General features: G+C 39.1%; 1 protein-coding gene across 1 annotated transcript in view; it reads left to right on the forward strand.

Annotated features, from left to right (window-relative positions):
- Positions 1-20,863, forward strand: part of LTBP2 (latent transforming growth factor beta binding protein 2) — a 135,808-nt gene extending 114,945 nt beyond the window's left edge. Inside the window, exons 21-33 of the mRNA XM_070754851.1 lie at positions 264-389; positions 2,387-2,509; positions 3,804-3,935; positions 5,310-5,435; positions 6,245-6,388; positions 8,314-8,505; positions 11,388-11,471; positions 12,005-12,127; positions 13,511-13,651; positions 15,299-15,469; positions 17,593-17,853; positions 18,324-18,473; positions 19,378-20,863. Of these exons, the coding sequence (XP_070610952.1) occupies positions 264-389; positions 2,387-2,509; positions 3,804-3,935; positions 5,310-5,435; positions 6,245-6,388; positions 8,314-8,505; positions 11,388-11,471; positions 12,005-12,127; positions 13,511-13,651; positions 15,299-15,469; positions 17,593-17,853; positions 18,324-18,473; positions 19,378-19,541 (1,937 nt within the window). The 3' untranslated portion in view covers positions 19,542-20,863. The remainder of the gene's footprint in view (positions 1-263; positions 390-2,386; positions 2,510-3,803; positions 3,936-5,309; positions 5,436-6,244; positions 6,389-8,313; positions 8,506-11,387; positions 11,472-12,004; positions 12,128-13,510; positions 13,652-15,298; positions 15,470-17,592; positions 17,854-18,323; positions 18,474-19,377) is intronic.
- Positions 20,864-21,750: the final 887 nt, after the last annotated feature.

The following is a 21,750-nucleotide window of genomic DNA, read 5'->3' on the forward strand; positions in this document are numbered from 1 at the left end:
ATTTAGAGCTCTCTCCAATAATAGATTTCTGAAAGAGACTCTTAGAAAGGTATTTTCATTTCATTTCATTTCATTTGAATGTCAGTTTCTCTTTTAGTTTACTATATCCTTTATCAATAGCTTAGATGTGAGTAGTGTAAGATTTATAAGACAATCTTGTTCTGAATGGAGATACTTTGTTAAGTAGCTGATGGTGTTAAACTGGAATAATCTACAGCAGTTTTTCAGACTGAATTCCCTGTAACGATCTTTACTTCCTATAGATCAGAATGAGTGTCTGGAGAGTGGAATCTGCAGTCCCAATGGTGAATGCCTAAACAGTCACGGATCTTATTTCTGCATTTGTGCTCTTGGTTTCTCAAATGCTGGTGGTGGAGTCAGCTGCCAGGGTGAGATCTTAGAAATTATAGTGATCTTTTGTCTCTCTTGGACATGTTTTAAGTTTAAGTTTCAAGTTTTATTGGATTTATATGCCGCCCCTCTCCGAAAACTCGGGGCGGCTAACAACAATCATGAAAATATACAATAAAATCTTGCCAAAGAAATAAATCATGGAAAGCTTCCTTTTCCTCACTAATTCCTTTCAGGCTGATGATCCCAGGTCCTTAAAGATGCTTTCCCATCCAACATCACCTACTCTATGTGTTACATTCTCAGCCAGGCTTCAGTCAAGTCCTCCATTCTGGGGGTAAAATATTGACTGCTGATTCACTAGAGTTAGTGGTTCTCAACCTTTCTAATGCCGTGACCCATTAATACAGTTCCTCATGTTGTGGTGACCCCCAATCATAAGTCTAGCCCCAATTCTCCCAAAAGAGCTTTACGCTGATTGGCAGGAAGGTCAGAGGGACACCTCCAATGTAAACGCCTGATTGGTTGGATTCTAAAAATATGTTCCAAGGTGCCAGAATAGAAGCTTTAGTTCCTAACACCATGGGAAATTTCTCTTTTCCCTTGGTCTTAGGCGACCCCGGTGAAATGGTCGTTTGACCCCCAAAGTGGTTCTGACCCCCAGTTTGAGAACCACTACGCTAGACTATCTGGCAGCAGCTTCCTATAAAAGAGCTGGCTGTCAGACAGAGCCTTTGCTGGGTTGTAAATAATTATCAATGTTGTTTTGAAATAATTATCAAATAAATAATTATCAAATAAAGAGCTGTTGTTTTGAAGCCACTTCTGTCTTCCTCTTCCATTCATCCTATCTAACACTATGATTTCTCTTAAGACTGCAGCAATCCAGCATTTGAGGAGGGAAAGATGATTCAGTATGCATGTTAGAATTCATCTCATTATGATTTTTTCTAAGAAAAAGATGTATTTGATTTGAGAGGTGCTGAAAAATTTATATGTATTCAGGCATGCTCTGAATTACCCTCAACAAATCCAGGACACTGTAGAACCCTGCTCTCTGCCCCTGTCCTTATTTCCAAAAAATACTAAAGTTATTTTTAAAGTATTATTTTAAATATTTTAGTAATTTAAATACTTTATTTAAATACTTTATTTAAATATTTAGTATTTAAGTACTTCAAATACTTTACTATTACTAAAGTAATACTAAAATAAGGTACAATGTTGATGACAGGGCTTATAAATTCTAAAGTTTTCAATTTAGATTTCATTTTTGCCCCTGACAAGCTAAGCTAAGCTTTCTATGCTAAACTATAGGAAATGTAATTTCTGCTTGCTAACTTAATATTAATCATTTTCCTAATGACCCATCACATCTTCAAGACTCATCCAATCATTATGTCAAAGTTACAACAATGCATACTTCAATGATGGCTGAATGATGCTATAATGACACTGTAGGATACCAGGGAAAAAAAGGATAATATAAATGATTCCCAATTATGAATTTATTCCGCGGCTTGTTACAAGATTTTTCACATTCTGTTTCAATTTCAAATTTTAGGGAAATCAGAGAGCCTGAATTCACATTAGCTGATTCAGTCCATTCTAAATTAGGCTCAGATTATTTATTTATTGATTTGATTTTTATGCCGCCCTTCTCCTTAGACTCAGGGCGGCTTACAACATGTTACAAATAGCACTTTTGAACACAGCCAGCATATTGCCCCCACAATCCGGGTCCTCATTTTATCCACCTCGGAAGGATGGAAGGCTGAGTCAACCTTGAACCGATGATGAGATTTGAACCACTGATCTACAGATCTACAGTCAGTTTCAGTGGCCTGCAGTACAGCACTCTATCTGCTGCACCACCCCGGCATAGATTAATTCATTTGAATCAGCTCAGACAAATTCTTCCATTACATATTATCAACCCTTCCTATTTTAGCTTTCTGCTGTCCCGTTTCAATGCTATTTCACATTAAAGTCTGGCTTCTTTCCCTGAGCGTGTATGTTGTATTATGTTCGGCAGATGTGGATGAATGTGCTGATGAGTCCCGGTGTTTGCATGGTCAGTGCATCAATACAGAAGGCTCCTACATCTGCTTATGTCAGACTGGCTTCCAGCATTTGCAGGAAATGGATGGCTGTGTAGGTAAGACCTGACCTCTGAAGAAAGAAAACAACAGAAAGGCTATAGATCAGAATCAAGCCAAGCAAATTGTCGGAGGCATTTTTGTATTTTATATCTACATTTAAAAAACAACAAGCACAAATGTTTGCTGCTGGTATGGTTCTGATAGTGATTGGTGGGGGGTGTTGAAGTTTAACCCTTTGTTTCCATGCTGAGATCCTGGGAAATGTTGCTCCCCTGAAGCTGTTATTGGCACGAGGAGTTCTTTGCATTATGTCAATGCAAGATTTCTTCTTAATGAAAATGACAACTTCAGGTGGTTTATTGGATCTCAATTCAGGTGGGCAATTTTATACTATATATCTGTCATCCATCTTCTATGAAAATGTTATTTTTTTTTCATTACTAGTCTTTTAAGAATGCTTATCTCTCTTGAAATGATACTGTTTGTTTATTTTTTCATCTTTTTATTTATTGCTTTCATTCAACCAAACTTTAGAACTACAGTACTTATTCTACAGACGCAGGCAATTTTTCGGGGTTTGGGGGAAGGTGTCAGGACTGTGCTTTGGTGACAAGGCAGGCCTTTTTTTATATAGACTCTAGCTACTATAGGGGGCATTGCTAATGATGTAAAATTATCACACTGGACAGGTAAACCAGTCTCATTGGCACTGTATCCACATTTTAAAAAAATGTACTTCTCCAAATGCAAAAAAATAAATAAAAATCTTAATTTTAGTAGCACAATCAATGTTGGTTTGGGGCCACAAACATAGAGTTTATTTTATTTATTTATTTATTTATTTATTTATTTATTTAGTTAGTTAGTTAGTTAGTTAGTTAGTTAGTTAGTTAGTTAGTTAGTTAGTCCAATACATAATACACATTGAAGAGAATAAATATGTGGTAATATAACTAAAGAAACGAATAGAAGAAAAGATAAAAAATTATAGGTGAACAGATTTGAAAGGGAGAAAAGATAAATGAGATAAGGAGAGACAATTGGACAGGGGACAGAAGGCACACTGGTGCACTGATGCACACCCCTTACTGACCTCTAAGGAACCTGGAGAAGTCAATCGTGGATAGTCTAAGGGAAAAATGTTGGGGGTTAGGGGTTGACACTACTGAGTTGCCCATTGTTACTTAAGGATACTTGACTGTTAACTATGTTAGCCATCAGGGCTTGTGCATTTTTTTCAGGCTCTTCTTGTCTTTCAGACATCTTTCATTTTTCCCCTTTTCCCTACAATTTACAAGTCTTTTGTCCTTCTGATACATTCTTTTGAAAATGCTTTCCCATGGATGACAGATGTGGATGAATGCGAAGAATATGGAGCTACTGCTTGTGGCATATGGCAGTGCCAGAATACGTTGGGTTCATTCCACTGCATTATGGGATGTCCTCCCGGCTTCCATCGCACACCATTTGGTGACTGCATCGGTAGGTGCTTTTGGGAAAACTCTGGGGTGTGTAAAAGTCAAAGGAGACCCTCTGTAGAGAAGAATTCCATTTTAAAAAGAGGGAGAAACATTTTTTACATTATAGAGATAAAAATACTATTTGTCTGTAGTCTCAAATGTTTGGTAATTGTCTTTTTTTTTTTTACAAAATGGATACTGCTTTGCTCTTCCTATTAGACAGTTTATTAAACAGGTGTATCTCCCATAGATAAAATAGGCATCAAAGTATCCAGAATGGAAAGCAGCTTGATGGAAATGGACTCATAACTTTCTTTTTCCTGTTTATTGCTACTAATTCAAATGGTGTAAATACTTCCATCCTTGATGCTATTCTCAGTTCCATATATGCTAAATATACAGTCCATGATCAAAGACTAAAATGCCAGTATAACACAATCAAATAAAAGCAAAATAGGATATTAGCACAAAAGAAAACAAACAGGTAATAAAGTGGAAAATGAGCTACATCTGAAGCAGTAAATAAATTCATAAATGTTTTGAACTTATGGCAATCACAATCAGTTAACATCTGATGTTTCTGCAGATTAATGTAAAAAAGCAGTGCAGCAGAACTTGAGATATTGTCTTAACTGCCCAGCCCAACTAAGGGCAAAAACAAGCTCAGAGTGGAATCTTATTAAACGCCTCCTCTAAAACTATGGATGACAAAATTTTAGGCCTGGACAATGAGAATGTTTATTTATGTGATATAGACAGTATGTTGAAAAATTAAGTGAAAGGTATGTTATAAAGTCTATTATAATAACAAGAACATTACTCCTATATTTCTGCAAGACCAAGTTCTAAAGTGTTTCTTCCAGGACTTGGTATCATCAGGAAAGGGGAGAAAGTTTGCAATAATTTAAATCCAAGACTTATGCATTTCTTCCAAGGCGAAATACATCTGTCAACAATAACTATATTAATATTCCTTCTGTTAATATTGGCTGAATCTCAAATAAACCTCTGCAGAAGGAGGGCCAGATTGCAAAACCAGAAGGGTAATCAATGCACATTGCGAGATGTGTAACATTGCTCTTAAGAGTTTGGATTGGATTATTTCTCTTATAATATACACCGAGCACAAAGTTCAGCACCTCAGGCCCAAATGCTTTCTCTTTCAGTACCTTAATTATCCACAGTTCCTCCTTTTTGTTGAATTGTCACTCTGATAATACTGATGTTATGTTGAAATGAATTCATACATTCTCATTTTTGCACAGTCTCTTGATATGAATTAAAAGTATCAACTTGAATCATCTTGCTAGCATGTGTCTGAAATGAAGAAGCAAAATAAAGTTTGCTTTGCTTAGAAAAGACTGTGTACTGATTTGTTGATCTATCTGTTATGCAGATATTGATGAATGTGCCAATGAGACCCTGTGTGGGAGCCATGGTTTCTGTGACAATACTGTTGGGTCATTCCATTGCTTGTGTGACCGTGGCTATACAAATTCCCTTTCAAGCCATGATTGTGTTGGTAAGAGTCATTCAGCCTTCATAGATCCACATTGCCTCATCCTGAATGCAGGCACCTTTCCAACTTGTTTTATCAAGGTTACAATCTTGAGAAAAACCCCTTAAAGATAACGTTGGGTGTGGGGGGGGGGGGGTTGTAGGTGTGATTAATTGTATTTGAAATTCCAACTTCCCAATTCTTAAGTTCTTTGTTCATACTGTAAGGATAGGACTGAAAAAATGCAATGCCCAGATGAATCTATTTCTGATGAGCTAGAAATCAAAATCTAAACCTTTGTGGTTTGCAAGAAATCAACAAGAACAGTTTTATTAGAAAGTCATAGATCTTCTATTTAAAGGTTTTTATCAGATAAGAATCCACCACTTTCTGAAACAGTTTGCTCATTGTAAGATATCTCAGCAAAATAGATCATTGGTTTAATTCTATTTCTTCAGTCATAGAAAACAAAATTAGGCCATCATTTATTGACAGTCTTTAAATATTTGGCAGTCCTATCATTTCTTCCTGTTCATATATCTAATACTTAAGCTGCTTTTTCAGCTGTTTCATTCCTAGGGATCATACAGTATTTCTGTACTAACAAACTACCCAGCAAAATTATTAGTTGAATCCCATGAACTACAGCAGGAAGTGATTGATGCTGACATAGCTCTAAGCTTTAGGAAACAGGCATTATGAGAAGTCAGAGATGTCAGGTGCGACATTACAGAATGCAGAAATTAACTCCTTAGTTGAGGAAAAGAGATGGTGACTCCAAAAAGTACTGCATTTATCAGGCATATTGATAAACTCTATTATGATTCTTGCAGATGTGAATGAATGTGAGCTGATGATTGCAGTGTGTGGGACTGCACTTTGTGAAAATGTAGAAGGAGCCTTCTTGTGCCTGTGTCCAAGCGACCAGGAGGAATATGACACAGGGACTGGGGAATGTCGTTCCCGATCAGGCATAGGTAAGGGTTAGTGAACAATATCCTGCAAATGGAAATTAGAGATACAATTCTTGCAAGTTCTTCTTATTGGTCTGAATAAAAGAAAAAATTGTGGGCTCCATGATGCTCTCTGGCCTGTGTGATTTTCTTGTAGACATTTCATTACCAAACTATATAATATCATCAGGGTGTAGAAAGCATTGTCTAAATTCTTAATATATTCCAACATCAGAGATTGTTTGATCGCATTGACTATGTGGATATTTAACCTAACACCTTTTGGTCCAGAGAAGGGAAAAAAACAGTTAGGAGCATTTTAAATCCCATTTGGGAAAGCAAGTTTTGAAAACAGTTAACAGTTAACATATAATGACATAGATAATGGATAATGACATATAAGTTGCATTGTTGCTCCAAAATGTAGTCTTCAAATAAATGGTCTTAATTAGTGATGGGTGAACTGAACCCACACAATTCGGGTCCGTACTGAATTTTGCGGTGTTCGGTATGCCGAACACAAATCCAATTTTTTTTGAAACTTCGGGCTAAGTTTGGGGTCGCATTCGGCGTTCGGAGCTTTGGCGTCACCGGCAGGTTGCTAAGGATGTCAAGGTGATCACTTCCTGGATTCCATCAGGGCTCTGCCCCCGGAATCTCTTCGTGGGAGGGATTCCCCAGCTCCTTTAAAGGGAGGTCTTCACGTAAAAATAAACATTGTTATTTTACGAAAAAGGATGCTGCAGTGGCGCTGCAAGCAAAGGGCGGTCCTTTCACGTAAAAATAAACATGTTTATTTTTACATGAAAGGACCGCCCTTTGCTTGCAGCGCCGCTGCGGCGTCCTTTTTCATAAAAATAACAATGTTTATTTTTACGTGAAGACCTCCCTTTGAAGGAGCTGGGGAATCCCTCCCACGAAGAGATTCCGGGGGCGGAGCCTTGACGTCACAGGCAGGTTGCTAAGGACACCAAGGTGATCACTTCCTGGATTCCATGGAATCCAGGAAGTGATCACCTTGGCATCCTTAGCAAACTGCCGGTATACGTGACGTCAAAGCTCTGCCCCCGGAATCTCTTGGTGGGATTCCACGTTCGGGTTCGGGTTTGGCCAAATTTTGCGTAACCGTTGGGTTCGCCCATCACTAGTCTTAATATGAGATTTTTGTAATTTCATGATTTTAACATTAGTAATATAATGTCCAGTTCCATGTAATATTTTGGGAAAGTAGAGTTAATTGTATGGTAAAATGGGGCTTTACTGACAATATTGGTTGTAGCTCCTTAAAAAAGCATGTTATAATGAAAGCATTCAAGCACATACAGCCATTAAAGACAGTTTTAATAATACAAAACATAGAAACCCATCTTTGAAATGTGTGTTGTGGGAATCAGTGGGAGGCTAACTTTTCCACCTTAAGGAATAATTTGTAATTTGGAGATAAATTTTATTTACAGATAAAGAATATAGTGTAGAGACTGCTGAATTGTGTTATATTTGCATTTGGAAAGACAAATGCAAGTAAACTTCCAATTAAACTATTTGGAGATTGTGAAATATATTCATTGCTAAAATTAATAATGTAATAAAGTCTAGAACAGTGGTTCCCAACCTTTTTTTTGCCATGCCCCACCTAAACATCTCTAAAATCCCGATGCCACCCACCCCAACATATAATTCTTACTATTCAAAAAGTGAACTTCTACTCATACGGAAGAAGCCTAAAAGGCCACTAACTTTGTTTAAACAAAGTTCCAATTTGCCCCATTAAAAATGAAATTGCCCCTCTGTGGGGCGTGGGCCCCACATTGGGAACCACTGGTCTAGAGGATGCTTTGCTCTGAGAGATTGCTTTCCTCAAATAATTTCCAGATGTGTGCCTTTTTGTCCAACAGAATGTTATCAATGGGACTCTGTCACATAAATTATATGTTTTAATCTCATCTCAGGGGAGCCTGGAAGGCCTGTATCTTTACATCCAGATAATGCAGAGAGGAAAGAGTGCTATTATTACTTCAATGATGTCCCATTGTGTGACAGTGTCTTAGCCAATAACACCACAAAAGAGGAATGCTGTTGCACAGAAGGAGCAGCCTGGGGAGATAATTGTGAAACCTATCTGTGCCCAGTCATTGGCTCAGGTATATTGCATTATTGTTTAAGTAGTAAACATGTGAACAACAAAAAGGGAACTTCCTAAATGCTTGTTTGCTCTGAATTTATGTGTAGGTGTATGGTCATTTTTTCTTCCATTCATTCATGTCTGATTCTCAAAGACTGCCTGGACAAGTTCCTGTAGTTTTCTTTCTGAGGTTTTTCAGAAGTGATTTGCCATTTCTTCATTCCTAGGGCTGAGAAAACAATAACTGGTCCAAGGTCACCCAGCTAACTTTGTATCCAGGATTAGACTCCTGGATACAGGTCTCCTGCCTCATGTATCTCAGAGGCCGCTCAGGACCCACAGAGTTAGCCTTCTCCATGTCCCGTCAGCCAAGCAATGCCATCTGGTAGGCCCTAGGGGAAGAGTCTTCTCTGTGGTGGCTCAGACCATGTGGAATCAACTCCCACCTGAGATTCATACTTCCCCCACTCTCATGGCCTTTCGGGAGGTTTTAAAAACACACATTTTTTGGCAGGCTTGGAGCTATTGAGCGTGACACTCTGCCCCGGCTGATAGCATGAGTGTGATGGATGAATCTGGTTCCATGGCTTTTAATATTTGGGTTTTAGTATAAATTCATAATTCTAGTTGTAGGGTTTTTATTATTTGGGTCTTAGTGTAAATTTTATAATTGGATTTCAATGCTATTTTGAATTTTTCTTTTTTTCTTTTTACATGTTGTAAACCGCCTGAGCCTCTGGAGAAGGGAGGTCTAGAAGTCCAATCAATCAATCAATCAATCAATCAATCAATCAATCAATCAATCAATAGACATTGCAGTTTTTAGCTTGATGCTTTAACCACTATTCTGCCGGGCTCTCTGATAGGAGCCTCCCGAAAATTCAAGGGTACAAATTTCAGACACACACGTTTGAAAATTCAAAACAATGTTCTTTATCACAAAATTCAAAATAAACTAAGCACTCTTTTTGTATTGCAAAGAGCACTCATCACAAAACAACTGGGTAGTCTGTACAATTAACCTTAAGCAGTCATTAAGTACTTAGCTAGCAGCTGTGAAGAAACTTCACACCCCTTCTTCTTCCAACGAAGTGAGACACACACACTCACGTTGCTCTGCTTTGGTTTCAAAGGTGTGAAAAAGCAACAAAGTCCAGCCACACAAGTTTCCTGATGAACTCCAATCATATATTCTTCCACAACAGCCAAACCCACATGCTGCTATTTATAGCAGCAGCCCTAATTACTGGAGCCCCACCCAAACACAGGTGGCCTCCCTTATTTCCTGTAATAGGGTCTTACTTGGTCTCTTCTACGCATAATTCTGCGCTTGCGTGGGTCCAAAACGTCATCATCTGAATCAAAGGAAGATAAGGGAGATTGACTGCCTGGGCTGTATGCCAAGCCCCCCCTCTGCCGAGTCACTCCCACCTTCTTCTTCGTCCGAGGAAACTAAACTCTGATCTGATTCTGTCGGCAATAACACAGGCCTGTGACATGTTGAATTTTCCCCTGCATCCACCTCCCCATTCCCTGGGGCAGGAGCTGGGCCAGAGCCAACCACAACAACCACTAACCACCAAACCAGCTCTCATGTGTTTCGGTATATGTACGTATGCATAGACAGTATGTATATGGTTGTATATACAGATGCATACCTAAAAGCTGTCCAAGTCAGGCTTGAATATTGAATGACTAGAGTACAGAATCTACTTCTTCCAGGGTCCTCTAGAGCTGTAAACTGACCATTTTCTTTACAAACTTCCCAAAGACTGGAAGATTGGAAACTAAATTAAAATTGTCCAGATCAAGTTGTGACCATTTAAGGAGATGGAAGATCATCATCTCTTTAAAAAAACAGAAATCCATTCACCATTGTATGGACCCAATTATATGAGAAATAGTGCAGAGTTGTCACAATCTTAATGTCCTTATATAAATTCAATGGCGTCATCACTTCTAGAATATTATTGTGTGGAGTGACACTTCAGACAGTTAAGGTAATCAAAGGACTGGAGCAGGATAGGAGCTTCCCTATCAAGAAACTTTGCAGCATTTGGGGCTTATTAATCTAGAAAGGAGATGTATAATAGGGTACATGATTGAGATATACAAAATTATGCATGGTGTAGATAAAGTGAACAAGGAGTCCCCTTTTCTGAAATATTACAAACAGAGGCCATTCAGTGAAATTGAATCACAAGCAAAAAGATTTTTTAAAAATGGGTTTTTCAACTTTGGAATTGACAACAAGATGTAGTGCTTGTTGTTACCAACTTGGCTGGCTTTAAAAAAAGGTTGGATCAAATTCATGGAAGTCATGAGGATCGATGGTTATTAAACTTGATGGCAGTATACAACTGCTCTGAAGGCCATCTGCTGGGGGATTAATTGGCTTTTTGTCCAGTTGCTTGGCTATATGAAAACAGACAGATGAACTAAATGGGCCAGGGGTCTGATCCAGCAGGGATCTGCTTATGTTCTTCATGTTATCTCCTGGGAGACTTTAATCAACCAGGATGGACAAGGATCTAAGACACAGGAAGTCAACCACACAGGTCCATGGATGCTGGACAGTTCATAGGGCTAATAGATTCAGACTCTTCATAAGTAACGAGCTAAGACATGTCTCAGGTAGTGCCGCAGGACCTGTGCAGTCAGATTCAGATTCTGAATGAATCTGAGCGACTGTATTTGGTTGATGACTACAATATTCCTGTCAGCACAAGTGTTCCCTTGGCCCCTCTTTACCATGAAATTCAAGGTTATGCGAAACAGAATCACGGATCTTAGGGGTATCATGGTCAGTAGTATCTCCGTTATATAATATGCTTCTTATATTTTCCCCTTCTTCTAATTTTCATTTAATTATAATTTTTCTTTGTCATTTTTTTTTTGCAGTGGAATATATTGATATTTGTCCCAGTGGGAAGGGCTATATTCCTGTAGAAGGAACACTGATTTTTGGACAGACATCTTATACAGGTACTTCTAATTCGTACAAATTCAGCAGCCGTTTGAAGCTCAAACCGAATGGGAGGGATGGGTTATATTTTAGAAGAAATATTTCATTTATTCAGGTGTTAATATCATGATCAGTTTTTTCCCCATAGATGCCAACGAATGTGAAATGTTGGCTCTGAGGCCTGTCTGTCATTATGCATTATATTATATAAGTGATTATTATAGCACAATAAACAATTCTCATGTTGAATTATGACTTTGCTACCCTTATAAAACTTCAGAGAACCAGTGAGCCAGCGATCAAACAGTAAATCCAGCTCACTTCATAGTGTTCATATTGATGTAAATCACTGGGCTTTTCTATATGTACATATTTCTTTTTATATCCAGAATTGACTTCAACATACAGGGCTTTGCTGCAAATAGAGAAGTTTCCTACCAGATATTTTAGTGTGAAAACAGTGTTCTAGAAATCCCTTCCTTCCTTCCTTCCTTCCTTCCTTCCTTCCCTCCCTCTCTCTTATTGAGATTCATTTCCTCCAACCCCCCAATAGATGCCGATGAATGTGAAATGTTTGGCTCTGAAGTCTGTCGTAATGGACATTGTGTGAATACAGTGCCTGGATACACCTGCTTCTGCCACATTGGATATTACTCCAGCCAGTTTGCATGTGTTGGTGAGAATCTGCTTGTTTGACCTACTTAACATCTTTTGTAAAAGGCACTCTGTGCTATTTGTAGAGACTGATACATTTACTGAAAAACATGGCCCAGGCAGTGGTGGGTTCCTACTAGTGAGCCCTGATGCTCCGTTCCGATAGGAACAGTTAGATAGGATAGTCAGAACAACTGTGGGCCATCTGCCTCCAGAAGTTGTGAATACCCCAACACTGGAAGTTTTAAAGCAGAAGTTGGATGTAATGTGTGGTTGTGAATGAGTTGGTTGATTGATTTTAATATATGGGATTTTTTAGTAGTAATTTTAATTATTAGATTTGTTGTTGTGCTGTTTTTGTATTCTGTGAGCTGCCCCAAGTCTTCAGAGAAGGCGGCATACAAATCTAATTAATAATAATAATAATAATAATAATAATAATAATAATAACCATCTGTCTGAAGTAGTGTAGGGTTTCCAGTCTAAGCAGGGGTTTGGACTCTGTTGTTGTTGTTATTATTATTGCTATTATTATTATTGCTATAATAATAATAATAATTATTATTATTATTGTGAATAATAGTGAAAATGATCCCAGTAGTACTTGGCACACTGGGCGCAGTGCCAAAGGATCTCAGCGGACATTTGAAAACCATCGGAATTGATAAAATCTCCATCTGTCAATTGCAAAAGGCCGCTTTACTGGGATCAGCAAACATAATTCGCTGCTACATCACGCAGTCCTAGGTGCTTGGGAAGCGTCCGACTGGTGATGAAATACGAAATCCAGCATAGTGATCTCGTTTGCTGTGTTGTATTGACATAATAATAATAATAATAATAATAATAATAATAATAATAATAACAACAACAACAACAACAACAACAACAACAACAATAACTGCATAATTGGGTGCATGATGGCTTTGCCAGGCTGTGACGCCGCTATCTTTAAAAAAAAACTTTTGGTGTTTTTTGGCTCTCTGAGCAAGTGCAGAAGTAAAATTATCCCTCTGCACATGCACAGAGAGCCAAAATCATGTGAGAGGATGCATGTGTAGTGAGCATGCGGGCACAGTCATGATGCGCACTGGTAGTGAAAAGTAAGCGGATCCGCTCCTGGGCCCAGGGTAAGCAAGAGGCCATCGAAAATATCAACTACTAATGGAGAAACATCATTTGAATGTTCTGTATGTGTAAGGTGACCAGAGGTCCCACTTGTAAAAAAAATCGGGACTTTTAAAAAACACCACGGGACGCGGGATAAATTGTTGAAAAGCAGGACTGTCCAGCCAAAAGCGGGATATCAGGTCACCTTATATACGTGAGGATGTTCGATATGTGAGGGTGAGAGAACTTTTGTTTTACATATCTGCTTGAGTGAATTCTCTCTATGTGATCATAGATCTTGATGAGTGTGAAAACGAAGAGATCTGTGCAAATGGCAAATGTCTGAACACAGCGGGTTCTTATCACTGCTTCTGTAGCCTCCCCCTGGTTCTGGATGTAATCCACAATCGCTGTGTCAACGTTTCCAACAGTGCAGGTGAGATTCCTCTGGACAGTGTATAAACTGGTCTCCATAAACATAGAAGGCTTCTGATAGAATCCTGCGAAGGTAAGTTTTGCGCCTGGAGTTTAAAATGGCAAACTCAAATAGATATGAGGTCAGAACACATTATAAAATGTAAGAGAGGCAGTTGTAATACAGGTAGCCCTTGACCAGAGGCGGTATTCTGGCATTTCGGACCAGTTTGGGTGAACCGGTAGCGGGAATTTTTGAGTAATTCAGAGAACCAGGAAATACCACCTCTGGCTGGCCCCACTCCCACCTGCCTACTTATTGGCTCACCACTTGCCCCATCCACCCATCCCATCTGCCCCGCCCTGCCCTATATATCTTTCCTTTGCCACACAGCCAGCTAATCTCCTGCCTTGCCTTGCCTTACCCGCTCTGCTCACCAAAGGTCGGGGCCCAGGGCTTCACCTTGGGTCGGGGGCCAGGGATGCACCATTCCCAGGCTCCGGCCTTGCCCTGCAGCCTCCGCCAATTTGCCGTTTGCCTCACTCTGGCCTTGCCCTGGACCTCTTCCCAATGCTGCCACCCCCCCTGGCCTCAAACTATGCCCCTCACCAGGCTGAAGCAATTTATTTGGCCTGCAACCTGCTGCACTAGGCCAAAGGGCTGCAAAGGGGGCACAAAAGGGCTGAAGTGGTTTGGGAATGAACCACACGGTTCTTCTTACAGCGATGGCAAACCTTTTTTGGTTTGTGTGCCAAAAGGGGGGAGCATGGGTGGCTTTTTTTCATGCATGCATGCCCACACTCATACTTCCATGTGCCTCCCCCACAACCTTTTCTTGTCTGCATGCTAAGATGGGCCTTGAACTGATTCAACAATGCTATTCCTGGGTTCTTATGTTGCAAAAAAGATCCTAAAAGTCAAAGTATTTCATTACTTTATGAGATATGCTTGAATAGCCCTCACAATTGTCTTCTAATAATGTTTTAATTTAATTTCCTATCCTGAGCTTCAAGACCTAAATGGACTTGTTCCATTATGATTCTATATATTGACCCTAAGAACAGTGAAATCTCAAGCTTTTCTTTCTAGCCAATATTGCAACAAAAGATCAACATTCTGCAGAAAGGAAAGAGGGATGCTCTTTTATATATATAAGGCTTTACAGCAGGGGTCTCAAACTCAATTTACCCGAGGGCCGCTGGAGGTAGAGTCTGGGTGAGGCTGGGCCGCATCAGGTTTTCCACAAGAAAAGCTCTTACAAAAACATTCTGATGTTATCAAATGTCTTTATTTTTTCATCTTATTTTGTGTTAAAAATTAAAAATAAATTAACAAATTCATAAGAAATAAATAAATAAATCAGTAATAAAAAATAAAATGAAAATGATGATAATAATAATAATAATAATAATAATACAGCAGATATAGAAGACTGAAGAAACCACATTCAGCTCCATACACAACACCGAAAAGTGCCATTCGTATCAAACTTGGGCCGCACTAACATTAAACTTTAATATTGAGGTGGGGGCCGCAAGCTATTGTCCCGAGGGCCGCAGTTTGCCCGTGGGGCGCGAGTTTGAAACCCCTGCTTTACAGTGTTATGGCCTTACTACAATATAGTAATTTATTCCTTTTCTATAACCTTTAATTTTTTTTCAATAACAGATAATCCAAATGATCCTGACAGAGAATTAGAAATCTGTTGGCAGAAGGTCTCAACAAACTATGTTTGCAGTGAACCACTGCTGGGACGACAAACAACGTACTCAGAGTGCTGTTGCCATTATGGGGAGGCTTGGAGTCGGGACTGTGCACTCTGCCCTCCAAGGTCCTCTGGTGAGGATACATCATTTGCTAGAAGACCTCCAAGGTCCCTTCCAACTCTGTTACTCTGGTATCTGTAGACACAGGCATTCTTAGTTGCAGTAAAATCCAGAGAAATTCATAGAGAATATACTTGATTTTTCTCTCTCTTTTCACCACTGTTTTATTTTAAATATTAAAACTTGTAAAAGCTTAAACTTTTAAAATATTGCAAACCATAGTTCCCTCTAAACTGAGCAGTGAGCAATCGCTCACTTAAAATTCATCATCAACTCAGAGTTTTCCAAACCTGCTCAGAAGCCGAGAGGGAAAGAGTGAGAGGGAAGGAGAGAGAGAGGAAGAGAGGAAGAGAGAGAAACAGATAGAAAAAAGAGAGGAAGGAAAAGAGAAAGAAAAAGAATGGGAGTAAGGACGAGAGAAAGGAAATCAAAATCTAGTTTGAAACTAGCTCAACTATTTAAGTGGCATTTTGATATTGATAGAGTTGCCCTATTATGAGCTCACTGTTATAGACACACAGTACAGTATTTTATTTTGAAATTCTCTGAGGCAAAACAGGGTGGGTTTTTTGTTTGTTTGTTTGTTTGTTTGCTTGTTTATTTATTTATTTTTCTGTGCCGCCCAGTAGCAGTAGAAGGGACTGCCGCTCAGACACTATACTTTTCCGCCCACCCCCCCAAAAAATTAGAGGGAACACTGTTGCAAACCAACCATGGTATTAAAAGTTAATGTTTTCTTTCTCACTGCTCTAAAAAAACCCACCTAATGTAATGCTCTGTTATTTGTTTCTATTCCTTGACTCATTGAGTAGCAAGCCAATAGTTGTTTAAGACTGGATTTGCTCAGTTAAGCAAACTGATCACCCCACCTACCACCACTCCAAAGTTTTATACAAAAGCATTCATTATTAGTCACTATGGGAGGGTTGGTTTTTTGTTTGTTTTGTATGAAGTAGCCACCTAATGGAACATAAGACAAAGCTGTTCATTTTGACTGGGGTTAGAAATATATTCCAAAACACATGACGTAACCCAAGATAAGGAATAGGGATCTTAGGAACATCTCACGTTTAGTGCAACTGGCTTTCCCTAGGTGTCAAACTCAACCGCATCACGTGATGTATCACAATGTTTTTTGCCTTTGAGGAGCTGGGGTGGACGTGGCTGTGTGTGATGCCCGCGTGTTTGACAACCATTATCGAGGCTTCCCCTGTCAGCATTTCAACTCTGAACTACAAACATTTTCTTTTATTGATGTTTAGCTTAATGAAGAGAAGATTGAAAGGAAACAAGACAGCAGTCTTCCAACACTTGAAGGGCTGCAGAAAAGACAGCGGGATGAGAGTGCCTATTTATCCTCCATTGCACCGGAGGGTAGGGTAGGATAAGAAGCAATGAGTGAAGTGTTAGTGGAAGGTCTAACCTGGAAATGAGCAGGAATTTCTGATAGTGATAATTACACAGCTCTAACAAAAAATATTTTTTGTACTCATCACAGTTGACCTTGTACTTTTTTGAATCATTTTTTTTTCTTATTTCAAAAATGTATATAGTTTTTCTGTAGCAGGTATAGTTTCCATGGAGTAGCATCATGATTATAAGGAATAGGAGATACTGTATACTGGCGACATTAATAAACAGTAATTACCAATTACATTGAAAATGCAGAAATATCAGAATATCTATATCAGAAGCATTTATGTGATAGAGCAAAACTAAGCATATTTTTGGAATCAGCACACCAAACTCCTTAAAACAGACATATTACCTTTGCTGATTATTTTTTGTGTTGACCAATGTTATTAAGCTGCTTCCTTCCCAAAATTGTGTATGCTTTATCATTAAGGTTTTTAAGATTGGACAACCATTCGTCTGAGATGGTATGAGACATCTTTAAGGTCCCTTCCAGTCCTATGAATATATTTTATGTAATGATCATGTATATAATCCGGTTTGGAAAGATGCTCCTTGGGAAAAGCATTCCATTGCCAGAATGCTAATGCAGGCTAATCCTCTCTCTTAGCTCTAGCTGACTCTGTTCCATCTCTAAAGATAAATAATTTATAATAACAATTGCAATATTCAGACAGTATTGTATGAAAGACTATTCTATTTTTCTTTGCTCTCTCTTTTTAGATGATTTTAATCATCTGTGCAACATAGTAAACCAGGCTGGACTCCGAGAAAGGCCCAGCTATGAGTATGGGTCAAATCAGGACAATCATCAATATGAGGTTTATGTCCCAGATCTGGAGGCCTATTTGAATCGTTTGCATGAGGATGGAGCAGCTGATACCAACAGAGAAGAAAGCAATGCATTTGAGGACAGTACAACACCAGAAAGGCAACAGATCCATCCAGATCAGACACAGCCTCGCTATATGCCTGAGCACATTGGTAAATGTCAGCTCAGTTTTTTACTCCAACTGTATATTGGAGTATATTACTCCAACTGTCGGCATTTCAACCTTCAATCCCTTTTCCTGCTTTTTAAAGAACAGGTCCAGAGATTGGCCAAAAAATGCAAGAAAATCTTAAATTTCAAGCAAGTGCTCAAGCCAGATTCTTCCAAGATCCAGAGAGTAGTTCTGTAATGGCTAATTCCACAGAGCCCATTGTGCTAATCCGAATGAAGAGATTATGTATATCACTTGCTGAATCATAGAGTTGGAAACCTCTCTGATTTTTTCTTCTTGTAATCATTTTCATGTGCAAATATTCTTAATTGGATTAGAGAAAGAGTAGGTGCCATCTGAAAAAGGACGGTGCGCACACACACACTGGAAAGAGCCATTTGGCATTTTTCCTTCTACAAATTTATCTGACATTGTTTTTTAATATCTATTTCTTACTCTCTCATCTTTTAGAGCATTACAGCAGCTTTGAGGGGCTACAAGCAGAAGAGTGTGGAATTCTTGACGGCTGTGAAAATGGACGTTGTGTCCGTGTGCAGGAAGGCTACACTTGTGATTGCTTTGATGGCTTCCAGTTGGATTTGAAGATCATGGCCTGTGTCGGTAGGTACCATGGTTCCATGGAAGAAAATATGGTAGATATTGCCAAAAATAGTACAGCAAAGAGCCCCAAAAGCCTGAATTACTAATGATGGCTGTGCATCTTTTTAAAATGTTGTTAAACTTAATTTTAATTGTTGAAGAGGTTTTAGTGGGTTCGTTGCCATTGTTACTATGCCACAGATAAGCAAACCACATCATCACTTAGTCCGTTTTACTAAGGACATATTTTCAAGGAGCTCTAGAACTAACCATATTATGGCTGTTTATGCAGTACAGGATCTTCTTTACTGAGTATTTATAATTGCTATTACCTTTTATCTAGCCAGTTGAGACTTCAAATAAAAATGCTTCTCTATACGGTAGGTTAGCTCAGCACAAAATAATTGGTGGCTGTAAAATCCAGGTATATTTGTCAGTTGCATCTCACTCAGGAGTATTTTATTGGAGTGTTCATGCTCCTACCAAATTATTTGAAGGTACAATTCAAAGTTTAGAAGAGTTTTACTCACTCCATCCTTATAGTAAAGTCTTTACACAATATGAGGTTAATTCAGAAAGCAACCATTTAAATGTTGTACAATGATTATTTGAATTTTGCTCACTATAAACTGTTTTTGAATCACCTTCAGTTTAAATGAGATACAAAGAACAGCCATGGTATGGTCCAGTGTTTCCCAACTTTGGCAAATTGAAGATATCTGGACTTCATCTCCCAGAATTCCCCAGCCAGCATTCGCTGGCTGGGGAATTCTGGGAGTTGAAGTCCAAATATCTTCAAGTTGCCAAGGTTGGGAAACATTGGTATGGTCCATTTAGATATGACCTTATAAACTAAAAGGGATGTGAGAAAGTTTCTTTGTTGTTGGATCTGAATAGCGGGGTTTTTTTTTCCTGTCCCCATCAGATATCAACGAGTGTGAAGCAGCAAATGCCTCGATGATTCTTTGTAATGGTAATGCCTGTAAAAACACAGAGGGCTCCTATCACTGCACTTGCTTACCTGGCAGTGATGCTTTAGTGACACCTCACTGCATTCCAGAGATTGAGCAAAATCCAGAAGCAGCATAATTCCAAAAGATGAGTTAACGTGGAGGCAACATTTTCAATCATTTGCTTCAAGAACTGGAAATCGGTGCAGCCGGAAAAGTGTTTCAGGGAACTCAGCAGCTTTAAAATATTTTATTTCCCAGAAAGCAAAGACTAAACATATTCAATTACAATATTTTAGCCAGTGTAAACACTCAGGGCCCAATCTTCATATACTCTATGTGCATTTTGAGAAACTATCACACCATTTTTGTCAGATTTTTAGCCTTGTTACTAATTTGTGTTGGATGGACCAGCAATACATGCCTTCCCTCCTGTCCATCTTTTGTTTCTCTGCTTATGTTATACGTGGACAAATTTGTGCTCCCCAAATTATTCGCCCAAGGCTTTATTCCTTTATTGTACCAATTTCTCACTTATCCCATGTCATCTTACATTTCTTTACCATTCATAGAATGCTGCTTCCTGAATTTACTTATAACCCTGACAACATTCTAGCCCAGCGATGGAGAACCTATGGTTCAGCTCCAATGTGCATGTTTGTAGCGGCCAGCTGATTTTTGGCTCACACAGAGGCTCTGGGAGGGCATTTTTGGCTTCCAGAGAGCCTCCAGGGGATGGGGGAGGACATTTTTACCCTCCCCCGCCTCCCGGGAAGCCTTCGGAGTCTGGGGAGGGTGAAACATGTGGCTACTGGGCCCACCAGAAGTTTGGAAACAGGCCATTTCCGGCCTCCAGAGGGCCTCTGGTGGGTGGGGGACATTGTTTTCACCTCCCCAGGCATTGAATTATTGGTGTGGGCACTCACACATGCGCGATAGAACATGCTCACGCTCTTTCAGCACCTGAGGAAAGAAAGGTTCACCATCACTGCTCTAGCCTTTTCAGAAATGGTCTGAGCTTTGTATACAAATGTACATGTCTGCTTCACAGCTACTAATGCATTATGTCCTCTTTTTAGCACGACTGAAGGAAATTCACATTCCACAGATAACAGACATTTGGCTTCCAATTGAATCCAGGCAAAAATCTATATAGCTTTTCCTTAAAGTTATCTTTATTAGCAAATCAAAAGACCCAGTCCCCTACATCCAAGCCCACACATTTTGCCCTGCAGAGTTGAAGCAACTATTTATAGTTTGATTGTGGTTTGGACTTCATTGGCATTTTTTGGCCTTTCTTTTCACCACAACCCACGGACATCCAACTGCATCTTCCGTGATTACTGGAATGTTACTTTTTGATGTGGGAAAGGTTATAGCTCTTTAGTTTTAAAAAGTAATGCAGAGTTTTCTATTGGAAAAAAATACATAATGTTAAATAAATGTGTTTTTTTAAAAAAATTGTGCCTAATAATTTATAAACTGAGGCTCGTCATACATGTTTATTAATTGGATTTACATTTTTCTATCTTTTCTTTCTAAATTAGAAATTCTTGAGAAGAACCAGGTAGGTAGTAGATCCTGTTGGTTCAACAAGTGAGAAGAGAAATGGCTAGTTGGGAAAAATACTTTTACAGATTGAGCAAATGAAAGTATCCTATGTATGACAGTGTAACTTCCAGTCTCAGCAGCATCCACCACCACACCATCATTCACATACGTAAGATAATCTTTAGAGTATTAGGAGGCTATACTTAGCTAACTATGGCTATCTGTTGTGAGTGGCCCATGGGCAGCTCAGCTGGTCACGGACTTTAAGGCGGATGAGTCAAGTCTGTCTGGGTATCCTAGGCCGGTGTTTTTGCCAACTGAGTCTGAGAGTAAGAGTGAAGGGGAGTTAGAACCTGGGGGTCCACCAGAGACTATAGAACCCCCATCATCCTGAGTCACAGGATGATGGGGACATTGAGGACTCAATCTTAGATGCTAGAATTAGAAGAATGAGAGACAGACACAAATATCTCTATAGACGTAGATTTAGACATTGAGTATCTCTATGTACATTTTGCCACCCCTGGCAGTATAAAAGAGGCTCATGGGAAAAGGGGTGTGGAGAATCAACGTTTGTAATGGTGGATGTCCCAGATCTGGGGTTCCAGAAATACTTTGCTGGCAAACTGCTCTTACTCATGTAAGTTCATCATCCAGTGATGAATTGATCTGAGGAAACCATGAAGCCTTGTAAGTCTGTGTTTGAATGATAGAAAAAACACTTAAGGAATGCCTTAATTGGATTTGGCTTCTGGCCCAGAGTTCACTCCTTATCTCATAGACAATGGACTAAAAGC

This window comes from Erythrolamprus reginae, chromosome 1 (assembly GCF_031021105.1).
Source record: "Erythrolamprus reginae isolate rEryReg1 chromosome 1, rEryReg1.hap1, whole genome shotgun sequence".
NCBI lineage: Eukaryota > Metazoa > Chordata > Lepidosauria > Squamata > Dipsadidae > Erythrolamprus > Erythrolamprus reginae.